This window comes from Cervus canadensis, chromosome 2 (assembly GCF_019320065.1).
Source record: "Cervus canadensis isolate Bull #8, Minnesota chromosome 2, ASM1932006v1, whole genome shotgun sequence".
NCBI lineage: Eukaryota > Metazoa > Chordata > Mammalia > Artiodactyla > Cervidae > Cervus > Cervus canadensis.
Genome location: NC_057387.1, coordinates 81,259,184 through 81,272,622, shown reverse-complemented (window position 1 = coordinate 81,272,622; position 13,439 = coordinate 81,259,184). Strand labels below are relative to the sequence as shown.

Here is a 13,439-nt window from a genome sequence, read left to right as displayed (position 1 = left end):
GGTACAACTCAATAGCTTTCTTCTGCTTCACTTCTCTGAGCCTCTGTTTCCTAATCTATAAAATGGAGCCATGAAACTTTCCACATCTAGTTGTCACAGTTGGATGGAACAAAATATGTCAAGTCCTTGGCAAACAATAGTTGCCTAATACATAATGAATGTCTGATCTAATATTCTAATTTTCCTCATTTGGCACTTCGGTAGCATGTGAAAGCCATGTTTGTTTGCTTTCTTCTTTGCCCTCAAAGGAGAAAAGGAAAGGCATCCATTTGAATGCAGAGTTCCAGAGGATAGCAAGGAGAGATAAAAAAGCCTTCCTCAGTAATCAGTGCAAAGAAATAGAGGAAAACAATAGAATGGGAAAGACTAGAGATCTCTTCAAGAAAATTAGAGATACCAAGGGAACATTTCATGCAAAGATGAGCAAAATAAAGGACAGAAATGCTATGGACTTAACAGAAGCAGAAGATATTAAGAAGAGGTGGCAAGAATACACAGAGAACTATATAAAAAAGACCTTCATGACCCAGATAACCATGATGGTGTGATCACTCACTTAGAGCCAGACATCCTGGAATGTGAAGTCAAGTGGCCCCTAGGAAGCATCACTACGAATAAAACTAGTGGAGGTGATGGAATTCCAGTTGCTCTATTTCAAATCCTAAAAGATGATGCTGTGAAAGTGCTGCACTCAATATGCCAGGAAATCTGGAAAACTCAGCAGTGGCCACAGGACTGGAAAAGGTCAGTTTTCATTCCAATCCCTAAGAAAGGCAATCCCAAAGAATGTTCAAACTACTGCACAATTGCACTCATCTCACACGCTAGCAAAGTAATGCTCAAAATTCTCCAAACCAGGTTTCAGCAATTCATGAACCATGAACTTCCAGATGGTAAAGCTGGATTTAGAAAAGGCAGAGGAACCAGAGATCAAATTGCTGACATCCATTGGATAATCGAAAAAATGAGAGTTCCAGAGAAACATCTACTCCTGCGTTATTGACTATGCCAAAGCCTTTGACTGTGTGGATCACAACAAATTGTGGAAAATTCTTAAAGAGATGGGAATATCAGGTCACCTGACCTGCCTCCTGAGAATCTGTATGCAGGTCAGGAAGTAACAGTTAGAACTGGACATGGAACAACAGACTGGTTCCAAATTGGGAAAGGAATATGTCAAGGCTGTATATTGTCACCCTACTTATCTAACTTATATGCAGGGTACATCATGAGATGTGCTGGGCTGGAGGAAGCACAAGCTAGAATCAAGATTGCCAGAAGAAATATCAATAACCTCAGATATGCAGATGACACCAACCTTGTGGCAGAAAGCGAAGAAGAACTAAAGAGCCTCTTGCTGAAAGTGAAAGAGGAGAGTGAAAAAGTTGGCTTAAAACTCAACATTTAGAAAACTAAGACCATGGCATCTGGTCCCACCACTTCATGGCAAATAGATGGGGAAACAGTGGCTGACTTTATTTTGGGGGGCTCCAAAATCACTGCAAATGGTGACTACAGCCGTGAAATTAAAAGACACTTGCTCCTTGGGAGAAAATCTATGACCAACCTAGACAGCATGTTAAAAAGCAGAGACATTACTTTACCAACAGAGGTCTGTCTAGTCAAAGCTATGGTTTTTCCAGTAGTCATGTATTGATATGAGAGTTGGACTATAAAGAAAGCTGAGCACCTAAGAATCGATGCTTTTGAACTGTGGTGTTAGAGAAGACTCTTGAGAGTCCCTTGGACTGCAAGGAGATCCAACCAATCCATCCTACAGGAAATCAGTTCTGAATATTCATTGGAAGGACTGATACTGAAGCTGAAACTCCAATACTTTGGCCAACTGATGCGAAGAACTGACTCATTGGAAATGACCCTGAAGCTGGGAAAGATTGAAGGCAGGAGGAGAAAGGGAGGAGAGAGAATGAGATGGTTGGGTGGCATCACCGACGCGATGGACATTAGTTTGAGTAAGCTCCAGGAGTTGGTGATGGACAGGGAAGCCTGGCGTGCTGCAGTCCATGGGGTCAGAAAGAGTTGGATGTGACTGAGCGACTGAACTTAACTGAACTTGCCCTAAAAGGCAGCCTGCAAGTCTTAGGGTTCTAGAATGTTAGAGGTGTAGTTGGTCTGCCTCAAGAGGCATTTTTCTGGGCAACTCAAGGATTATAAAAACTAGAGCATGTCAGAATAGAAGGCCCTCAGAGATCATTTATGTTAGCGGATCCAAATTATTTGGTTCTTAAGGTTTAATTCATAAGACTTTACGAGATACCCCATAATATACAATGTCTTAAAGGGGATACTCAGAGACTTTCAGGGGCTTCCCTGGTGACTAGGTGGTAAAGAATCTGCCTACAAATTAATGAGACGTGGGTTTGATCCCTTGGTTGGGAAGATCCCTTGGAGAAGGAAGTGGCAACCCACTCCAGTCTTCTTTCCTGGGAAATACCATGGACAGAGAGGCCTGATGGGCTACAGTCCATTGGGTCACAGAGTCAGACAGGACTTAGTGATGAAACAACAACAGAGGTCTTTGATTTATTTTTTTCCTTGACCTAACTCCTTCATCCTGTCTCCCACACACAGAGATTTGAAAATCAGGATCCAGGTCCCTCAGCATTAATAATAGTACTAGGAATACTTCTTTCTCTGAAGTCCTAGATTTCCTTCAATGAACTCATGGCGCCTGTGTGTGCGATGTGAATGTAAATGTGTATTATGCAGGGGGTGCAAACTGGGGGAGGGGGAGAACTATGGGAACGAGTGGAAAGTTTTGCTTGATTTTGCTACCAGAGGAAACAAAGAAGAAGTTACCTATTTCCAGAATCCTTTGTCCCAGAAGCCCCTCCTAAAAACTTGTATCCACTACTCTGCGGAAATACCCCTGGAGACAGTGTAACGCTGTCTAGTTTTGTACTAGAGAAAATATTAGACTTGTTCAGAAAACCTCACTTGAAATTCTGCTTCTGTTGCTTAGTATTAAGACAATTCATTGTTAATACTTTTGTTTTTCTTATAATGTGGAAATCCTAGAATAGTGACTAGAGGGAAGATTGACTTATTCATCCAAAAAAGACATATTCAGGTCTCTTATGTGACAGGCATTTTTGGAAGTTGACAACATCTAGCATGTTTTTTACTATATGGAATTGCAGAGTTAGCAAAAACACTATTTGATCAGCAATATAGAAAAAAAATCTTTGAATATTCATCATCAGCTTTATAAGATTAGAAGAGGATTTTAAGAAATTGGGCTTTTGCCACCTCAGAAGAGAAAAACCTGGTTTTCTCAGATCACTTGGAGCTGCTTATGAGCAAGCATCCTAGCCAGAAATCAAGTCCAAGTTCAAAGTGTCTACAATAGCTGCGCCGGCCTCAATTCTGACAGTGCCTCCACCACTGCACTCGGGCTGGGGAGAAACACGTGTCTGGGTAAAAAGGGAGATAAAGGGAACATCTGTTCTCACAATATGGGCTTGTTATCATAGCTCCTTTAAGTACCGAAGCGCTGGCTCCAAAAGCATATTTTCTCCAGCACGGAAACTCCGCAAGGCTTGGTCAATTTTCCGAGGGCTCAGGGACAGGTTGTAAATGAGATTGTAGTTGTGAATGAGGCGTCTGGCTCGTTCCTTCTCTAGGACTCCTATCATTAGGTCGGGTGAGTGAGAGGTTTTTAAAAGAGAATGGAGAAAACACAAAAGAGGAAAATGCATTAGTTTGAATGACTTCTAAGCAAAAATTAAATGCTAATATTTTGAAACTTTAAGCTTTAAAAAAAAACATATGACATCCTAAAAAGATATTTACTGTCCTGACCATGTGTCATAGATGCTGAGAGGAATTTGACAGTGATCTGGGGGAGATGGGATGGGGTCCAATAAAATCCATAGGTAGACTCTAAAACAATTTTAGCTTGTTCTTTGTAGCCATAAAACTTTAAGAGACCAATTTTTGAAAATGGTGGGGTGCCTGCTAAAAACAATTCCTAATTGCTCTGGTTTTATGTTTTTCTTATTGAAATATCCAAACACATTCCTAAACACGCAGGATTTAAATAGCTCACTTTTATGCATTTCTGGAAATGTATTTACTGTGACTCCCTCCAGCTTGCTGTGTGATTACAGGTAAATCATCTAACTTCTTGTGACTTAGAGTCTAAATCTGTGGAATAGAGATGGTGGTACTTATCATCACAGGATACACTCTAGTACCCATATGTTATATGTACCAATGCTGATGTGCTCTTCATGCTAAGGGGAAGCAGATTTTGATAGTTGCAGAGAGGAGTGAAAGTGTAGAACATGATAACAGCAAAAATCAATAACTCATTGATAAGCCTCGATTTGTGAGCTTATAAATGTCAGATACTGTGCCTGGGAATAGAGAGGATATTGAGAAAGGGTTTGTTACCTTAGGAAGATCCCCAACCAGTCAGGATGGTAAGAGAAGCAGAAAATTTAGAGTGCAACAACAATACTGATTGATACTTATATACAGCATTCACCATGTTTCAGTCATCCCTCCAAACAACTTAACCAGTATTGACTCACTTAATCCTCACAACAATTCATTTGCAAAGAGAGAGAAACTGAGGCATGGAGATGAGAATTCTCTTACCCAAGGTTGTGCTTAGTCCTTGCATTTAATCATCATACTGTATTATAGAATGAAGGGAAAGAGATTGTTTCAAGCAGGGCTCAGATCGTTTTCTAAATATTTTCCATGAATTGTGAACATCTACGCTACAGGTGTCAAGCTTGTTAAATACCTTTTATAGAGGTAAAGGATATATCCCTTGAATATTGTTCTTCTAGTCTCCTGTGTTTGCATAGGTTGTCATAATGATTGTGAAATTTTTTCTCATAGAATCCAGAGGGAGTGGTCCCCTGTTCATTTTGTAGAAAGCCATGGCCAGTCAATCAGTGTTGGGCTCTAGTGGACACCTGTCATCTCTGTTTAAGCTCTGTTTTTGTTCAAACGTGCAACGATAGTTGAGTGTGATGTTCTCTTCTGAACTACTCTCTAATGAGTGTTTCTAACTGGACTACAGACAGCTGGGGTCCTAATGAGATTTATTCCATCCAGTTTTATTCGGTCCTGTCCTGTCCCTTCCCACCCCATCCCATCCCATCCTGTTCCATATCATCCTATCCCATCTCACCCCATCCCATCCTGTCCAGTTTGCTGTTTCTTTTCAGGTTTATTTGTGGTCTCTTTCTCCTATTAGAATGTTGGTCCTTTCCTCTGAAGAAATATCTTTGTTTGAGTTAGTCAGTTGCATCTTTGCAATTTTCCTGGATGAGGCGGCTGCTCTTGACCTGGTCTAGGTTGGACCCCTCAAGACATTTCCTCATACTCTATCTCTGGAAATATAAGTCCTGAGCTTTGGAGTATGTCTGACTAAGAAAGATACTTTAACATTTTGAGCCTCAGTTTCCTTGACTCTAAAATAGGAATAATTAAATTTGATGAAAATGAATAAAATAGTAAGTGCTTACCACAGTGTTAGGACTATAAAGCACTCATTAGTGTAGATACTATGATAGGATGGTTATAATAGTTATATCATCAACATTATTTAAAACACATGAGAATATATTTTAACTAGAATAAATTATTTGTGTATAATTTATATTTTAATTAAAAATTAGAATTAATGCTAAGAAATACATATAAGAATCACCACTGGTGTTGTTGGGGGGCCTTTTCTTCTATCTTCTAAGCTTTACTATTAGTAGAGGATTTGTAGTATTAGACAAAAGTTCATTAGCTGAAATTTATTTCTGTTTGATTTGTTGTCAATAGGGAATGCCCAAAACAACTGCATAAAATAACCTTTACAATCCATCAGTGTTGTTAAAACCTGTCCCTATCCCACCAGAACCAAAATGAAAGCAGTAAGAACCTCTTTACTATCCACTTCATTTTACAGTTTGTAAAGAACTTTTAAATCTCCCTTTCTCAAACATGGGAGGTATGTTTTATTATTATCAGTTTTACTATTTTACAGATGAGGAAACAGACTTGGTGAATAAAAGTGACAGCAGTTTGTGAAGTCTGAACTTGAATCTGGTTAAAAACACACAAAGAAACAAACTAACAAAGCAACAAGCAAAATCTCATGCTCTTTCCAGTATGTCATGGGAGTCTGGTGCAGTGGGAAGTCAGTAGACCTGGGGTTAGAATTACGCCTCAACTTCTCACTGGCTGATATTTTATCACTTTGAGTTTGGCTTTCTCCTCTCTAAATAAGAACATTAATCCTTTCAGCAAGTGGTTGATGTGAGGAATTAGTGATGCCATGTCCAGACCCATGCAGAGAATATCCTTGAGGGCTCTCTTTGCACTCTGCCTCTTTGAACTCTAAAATATTTTCTATTTAGCTTTTAGTTCACTGGGAAAATTCCAAATCCACCAGTCACTCAGACATTTATCCCAACCACCCATCTTTCTTTAGAAAGTACGACCAGCTATTCATAGTCATTCCTTATTCTTTCTCCTCAAGGATATTTTCTTGACAACCCCCATTAAAGAATAAGCACAGAGTAGGTTCCCAGAAATGCTAATTTAATGATGGATGTTCTGCCTTCACCCTGGATAAAGAACATCCTGCCCTACATATTTCCTTGCACATAATAAAGATCACTGATTCATCATTGGGCCGAGTAGGGATCATCTACTCAGTGTCTAGAGGAAGGCTGTGGTGGTCTGCTGAATACTGTGGCTAATAAACCAAGAAGATGACCTCAGTTAATCCTCTTTCCTCATTAAAGATAGTTATAGATGTTTCCAGATCTGGCTGACACATTCCTTGGCTATTGAAGAACTAATGAATTTCATAGAAACAGAGAAAACAGGCATAAATAGTGAAAAGGCCATGAGAAAGTCATTTTAAATCTGCCAGAATCTGCCCCAAAGTCAACAAAACTGCGTTTTTCCCCAGAACAGTTTAGAAGTATGAGAAAGGTCCCAGTCTCTAGGGAGTCTCTTAGCAACTAAGTTTATGATCTGTCATCCATCATCAAAACTCAGCATTTGTTTCTTTAGAAACATCTTTTCCCTCTGCTTGAGTTTTGGTTTTGTTTGTAACCCCATTACCACTCCTGCAGTTTTGATACATGTACCTAGACTCATGAATATTTCAGTAACCTTTTGACCTCCTTTTTTCCAGTATCTTCCCTAAAAGATCCATTTCTGCTTTTACGGTGTTCTCCTCTGGTTGAAACTTGGTGAACACTGGGTAGAGAATTAAGCTCATCCCAGCCCACAGGATTCACAACAGGGTATCAGCTTCACCATCTGGTTCAACATGACCTTCAGTCCTATCTTTCTTACTCTCTTCCCCATCATACTCATTCTCCCCTTCTAACCTTTGCAGAAGATGGTTTCAAAGTCTTCTGTATCTCTCCTTCCAAGTTCAGCTCAAGTTCTTCTAGTGAGCCCTCTCTGAGTACCTGCCTACATTACACAGTGTGCTTAAAAAAAAAAATCTCTTCTGTCTTTTCTTTGAATTCTTTAACTCTAGCTTGTGTCTTCAATCATAATACTTTACTATAATCTGTCTTTAAAATTTTTGTTTTACTGACATTGAATTATTGCCAGTCTTTGTGCCTTACCTAAAATTTCCTTGATGAGACCATGGCTCATCCTTTCTGGGTTTCCTCTTGGTCTAGCCTCTAGTACAGTGCCAGGCTCATAACAGAAGTTTAATAAATGAGTTTCTAATTCAGCTAGATGAATTTTTCATCTACAATTTTCATTTTCCCCTCTCTTTGCTATAGTTATTAGAAGTCCTTGGGTATTGTATGATATTTATATTTTATGTGGTCTAGAATTCAAAGCAAGGTGAAACAAAAACATTACAGAGAATGAAAAGGTATTAGAATTGTTATATGATCACTTCTAGAAAGTACTAATGGCAAATAGTTGGGGAAACAGTGGAAACAGTGGCTGACTTTATTTTTCTGGGCTCCAAAATCACTGCAGATGGTGATTGCAGCCATGAAATTAAAAGACGCTTACTCCTTGGAAGGAAAGTTATGACCAACCTAGATAGCATATTAAAAAGCAGAGACATTACTTTGTCATCAAAGATCCATCTAGTCAAGGCTTTGGTTTTTCCAGTGGTCCTGTGTGGATGTGAGAGTTGGACTGTAAAGAAAGCTGAGTGTCAAAGAATTGATGCTTTTGAACTGTGGTGCTGGGGAAGACTCTTGAGAGTCCCTTGGACTGCAAGGACATCCAACCAGTCCATCCTAAAGGAGATCAGTCCTGAATATTCACTGGAAGGACTGATGCTGAAGCTGAGACTCTATTACTTTGGCTACCTCATGCGAAGAGTTGACTCATTTGAAAAGACCCTGCTGCTGGGAAAGATTGAAGGCAGGAGAAGGAGGGGATGACAGAGGATGAGATGACTGGATGGCATCACTGACTCAATGGACATGGGTTTGGGTGGACTCCAGGAGTTGGTGATGGACAGGGAGGCCTGGCATGCTGCAGTTCATGGGGTCTCAATGAGTCGGACACGACTGAGTGACTGAACTGAACTGAGAAAGTACTAATGTGCACATTAACTCTTTTTTGAGATGTAATTGATATTAGTATATCACATTGTATAAGTTTAAGGTGTACAACGTGATGACTGATACACATGTATATTACAAAATGTTTATTAAAATAAGATTAATTAACAAATCCTTTCCCTTCCATAACCATTCTGTTGTCGTTGTTATGGTGAGTCCATTAAAGCTCTACTCTAATAGTAGTTTTCAACTATACAACACAATATTGTTAATGAGAGTCATCATGATGTATGTTAAATCCTTGAAATTTATCTTCTGACTGAAAGTTTGTACCCTTTAACCAATATTTCTCTGTTTTTCCTGGCAACCAGAACTACATGTTCCATATTTTTAGACTCCATGTATAATGCTAACTCTTCATGAACACAGTATGGAATTAAGTACAACAACTTCAGTGCATATGTTTTTGTATCTGCTCTCTCTTTTCCATTCCATGGGTCTCAGACCTAGTTCTGAGTTTCATTCTTTCTCACTTAGACATTGCAATAACGTCCTTTACTCTTTTTATGCTTTAAATTTCTCCTTCATTCTGCACATAGCCATCGAGGACCTTTATGAAATACAACTTCACCGTATCAATCCCTGCTTAGAAACTCAACACGCTACTATCTTTGAATTAAATCCAAATTCCTTGGTCTGTTATCTATCACCTTCCTAGATCTGATCCCATCCTATAGTTTCACCTTTTTCATTTAATAGTCTTCTTAATGGCCCTTATATTCTATTTAAACCAAATTCCTTGTATTGAGCTTCATACATAATGCTTTGCTTGGCTAACTTGCACCTTTGCCAGAAAGGGCCCTCTATTTCATTCCTTTGTATATAAATGGTACTTTATCTTTAATGAGCAATTTCAAACTAATATAACCTTTCCTGATCACCTCACTATGAAGGAATTCTCCTCTCTCCAAACGCCGGCATAGCACTACCCTCTAATGGCATTTATTACCTTCTATTTTGGGTTTAGTTATTTATGAACATTCACTCATTTATTTGTTCCCTCAAAAAAAAAAAAAAAAAAAGGTCAAACAGAACTGTGCAATGTGCCGGGATAAAAAAGGAATGTAGTCTACTGGGTGGATAGTAGGAAGTCCCAAATAGAAAGATATAATATAGAAATATGATAATGGATGTTAAAGAACTCTGAGAGGCTGATAAAGGTTGGCCTAGATATGTCTGGGGAAATCATGAAAGTCTCAGAGGAGTAGAGCTTGAGTTCCAACCTAAAAGATGTTTAGGCACAAATTAGCCAGGTGGACAAGGTGAGGAGCTGGCAGGGGGTGGGGTAGTTAGAGAGGCAGATAGCTCAGGTGGAGGGCGTAGGTTTAGAAAAGGCATAGTCACAGGAGAAATCAAGGCACGTTTGAGGAAGGCAAATTAATCATTATGATGGGGAATATAAACTCCTGTTAAAGAGTTTAGAGGTCAGCCTGTTAGCAGGCATGCTGAAGATTTCAATCAGGGGAGTTACATGATTGGATTGTGGATTAGACTCAGAGAAACTGTCAGCAACCTGGTAGGGGATTCATGTCTGATTTATCTTTTTTTCCTGATTGTGCTCAGCACAGTGCCAGGCACATGGTTTATGTACAAATTATATTTATTAAGAACTGAAAGAAAGGGAGGTGTCCACTTACAGACTGCAACACAAATGGAAAGGTATATGATTGCTTCTATGTCCTGGCTATTGTAAATAGTGCTGCAATGAATAGTGGGGTGCATGCATCCTTTCAAATTATGGTTTTATTTGGTATATGACTACGAGTGGGATTGTAGGAACATATGGTAGCTCTATTTTTAGTTTTCTAAGGAACCTCCATACTGTTTTCCATAGTGGCCAGTTTACATTCACATCAGCTGCGTTGGAGGGTCCCTTTTATCCATACCCTCTCCAGTATTTAATATTTGTAGATTTTTTGACAGTGATGGCCATCCATTGTAGTTTTGGCTTCAGTTCAGTTCAGTCGCTCAGTCATGTTTGACTCTTTGTGACCCCATGAATCGCAGCATGCCAGGCCTCCCTGTCCATCACCAACTCCCGGAGTTTACTCAAACTCACATGCATCGAGTCGGTGATGCCATCCAGCCATCTCATCCTGTGTCGTCCTCTTCTCCTCCTGCCCCCAATCCCTCCCAGCATCAGGGTCTTTTCCAATGAGTCAACTCTTTGCATGAGGTGGCCAAAGTATTGGAGTTTCAGCTTCAGCATCAGTCCTTCCAACGAACACCCAGGACTGATCTCCTTTAGGATGGACTGGTTGGATGTCCTTGCAGTCCAAGGGACTCTCAAGGGTCTTCTCCAACACCACAGTTCAAAAGCATCAATTCTTCAGCACTCAGCTTTCTTCACAGTCCAACTCACATCCATACATGACCACTGGAAAAACCATAGCCTCGACCAGACGGACCTTTGTTGGCAAAGTAATGTCTCTGCTTTTTAATATGCTATCTAGGTTGGTCATAACTTTCTTTCCAAGGAGCAAGCATCTTTAATTTCATGGCTGCAGTCACCATCTGCAGTGATTTTGGAGCCCCCAAAAATAAAGTCTGACACAGTTTCTACTGTTTCCCCATCTATTTGCCAGGAAGTAATGGGACCAGATGTCATGATCTTAGTTTTCTGAATGTTGAGCTTTAAGCCAGCTTTTTCACTCTCCTCTTTCACTTTCATCAAGAGGCTTTTTAGTTCCTCTTCACTTTCTGCCATAACGGTGGTGTCATCTGCATATCTGAGGTTATTGATATTTCTCCCGGCAATCTTGATTCCAGCTTGTGCTTCTTCCAGCTGAACGCTTCTCATGATGTACTCTGCATATAAGTTAAATAAGCAGGGTGACAATATACAGCCTTGACATACTGCTTTTCCTATTTGGAACCAGTCTGTTGTTCCATGTCCAGTTCTAACTCTTGTTTCCTGACCTGCATATAGGTTTCTCAAGTTTTGGCTTACATATCTCTGATAATTAGTGATGTTGAGGATCTTTCCATATGTTTTTTTGTCAACATATATGTCTTCTTTGGAGAAATGTCTATTTAGATCTTCCACTCAGTTTTTGATTGGGTTGTTTTATTTCATATTGAGTTGCATGTGCTATTTGTATATTCTGGAGATTAATCCCTTGTTAGTTGCTTTGTTTGCAAATATTTTCTCCCATTCTGAGGGTTGTCTTGAATGGATAAAGAAGATGTGGCACATATATACAATGGAATATTATTAAACCATAAAAAGAAATGAAATAATGTCATTTGCAGTGATATGGATCAACCTAGAGATTGCTATACAGCCAGAAGTAAGTCAGAAAGTGAAAGACAAATACTGTATAATATTGCTTATATGAATCTAGAATACAGAAAATTCTATATTCTAAATTCTATATGAATATAGAATCTAGAAAAATAATATAGATGAACTTATTTACAAAGCAAAAGTAGAGTCGCAGATATAGAAAACAAATTTATGACTACCAAGGGGAGAAAAGGGGGTGGGATAAATTGGAACATTGGGATTACCATATATGAAAGTGTGAAAGTGTTAGTTTCTCAGTTGTATCCAACTCTTTGTGACCCCATGAACTGTAGCCCATCAGGCTCTTTCAGTGGAATTCTCCAGGCAAGAATACTGGAGTGGGTAGTCATTCCCTTCTCCAGGGTATCTTCCTGACCCAGGTATTGAACCCAGGTTTTCTACATTGCAGGCAGAATCTTTACAGTCTGAGTCACCAGGGAAGCCCTTAACATAAATATACAAGTATATATAAAATAGGTAACTAATGAAAATCTGCTGTATAGCACAGGAAACTGTATTCAGTGTTCTGTGGTGACCTAAATGGGAAAGGAATCTAAAAAAGAACGGATATATGTATATGTATAACTGATTCACTTTGCCGTACAGCAAAAAATAACACAATGTTGTAAAGCAACTATACTCCAACAGAAATTAATAAAAAATAAAACTTGTGGATCCCAGTATAAAATGAAAAAGAAAAAGAAAAAAAAAAAAAGAAAGATGTATGAGCTGTAAGTTGCACACTTCACCTGTATTACTCAGATCACACAGATAGAGGGCATTTTCTAGCTTCCTGAACCTGTCGATCCATGTCTCACATTCTTCAGATGTGTTTTTCATCACAGGACTGACGGAAGGCTGTGAGACTGGCCTGATCTTCAAGGCATTCAGGATATCTTTGGGGGCTGAAGTCTCAGCAGGTGGGTTTTCTGGTTTCAAATCTTTTTCTGGAGTTTTCTACCAAAACAGCACAAACATCTCACTGGTAATGCATTCACCACCCAGAGCTCCCCCAGTTTCTTGACCAATGACAAGGCTACACAACTAGCAATATTTATTGTAGGTCTGTCTTGTAAATCTGGAGGATGGATTTCAAGTCCTCAGTGCAATAGGGCCATATATGCCAAGTCTTACTGGACACAGACTACTATGTTGAGTATTTTCTTTTTTCTTTAAAGGAAGGGTGAAATTGTGACTTTTATTCAGCTTGCATTTCTAGTTTACACAGAGGTTTCATAACTAGCTAAGATTTTTCATGATGTTCTACTCTATTTTATACTACTGGGATGCATAGGCAATGCTTATAATTTCTTGGTGGGAAAACTTTTGAATCCTTGAGTGTGAGATTCTTGACAAAAAGTGATTTAAACAATAATGTGATGTTACCTTGGATGTGTGGGCTCACTGTAATGAATCAAGGTGCCTCTAGTTTTGCCTGTCCTATTCATTTAACAAAGGAAGCTGAGGCCCAGTGTGGGGAATAGACATATTCATTGTACGGTTGATGGTAGGCAGAAAACTAGATCAAGGGTATAGAGATTATGTCAGGCTCATCTTTGTAT

At 39.2% G+C, this 13,439-nt stretch overlaps 2 protein-coding genes across 2 annotated transcripts in view; one reads left to right on the top strand and one right to left on the bottom strand.

Moving 5' to 3' along the window:
- LOC122429096 (FYN-binding protein 2-like) overlaps positions 1-2,905 on the top strand; it is a 121,120-nt gene extending 118,215 nt beyond the window's left edge. The window contains exon 15 of the mRNA XM_043449257.1: positions 2,731-2,905. Within this exon, the coding sequence (XP_043305192.1) occupies positions 2,731-2,905 (175 nt within the window). The remainder of the gene's footprint in view (positions 1-2,730) is intronic.
- A 176-nt stretch (positions 2,906-3,081) lies between these two features.
- The window catches only part of C2H1orf87 (chromosome 2 C1orf87 homolog), an 83,243-nt gene continuing 72,885 nt past the window's right edge, over positions 3,082-13,439 (bottom strand). The window contains exons 10-11 of the mRNA XM_043447555.1: positions 12,627-12,834; positions 3,082-3,649 (exon numbers count right to left, since the gene is read on the bottom strand). Of these exons, the coding sequence (XP_043303490.1) occupies positions 3,489-3,649; positions 12,627-12,834 (369 nt within the window). The 3' untranslated portion in view covers positions 3,082-3,488. The remainder of the gene's footprint in view (positions 3,650-12,626; positions 12,835-13,439) is intronic.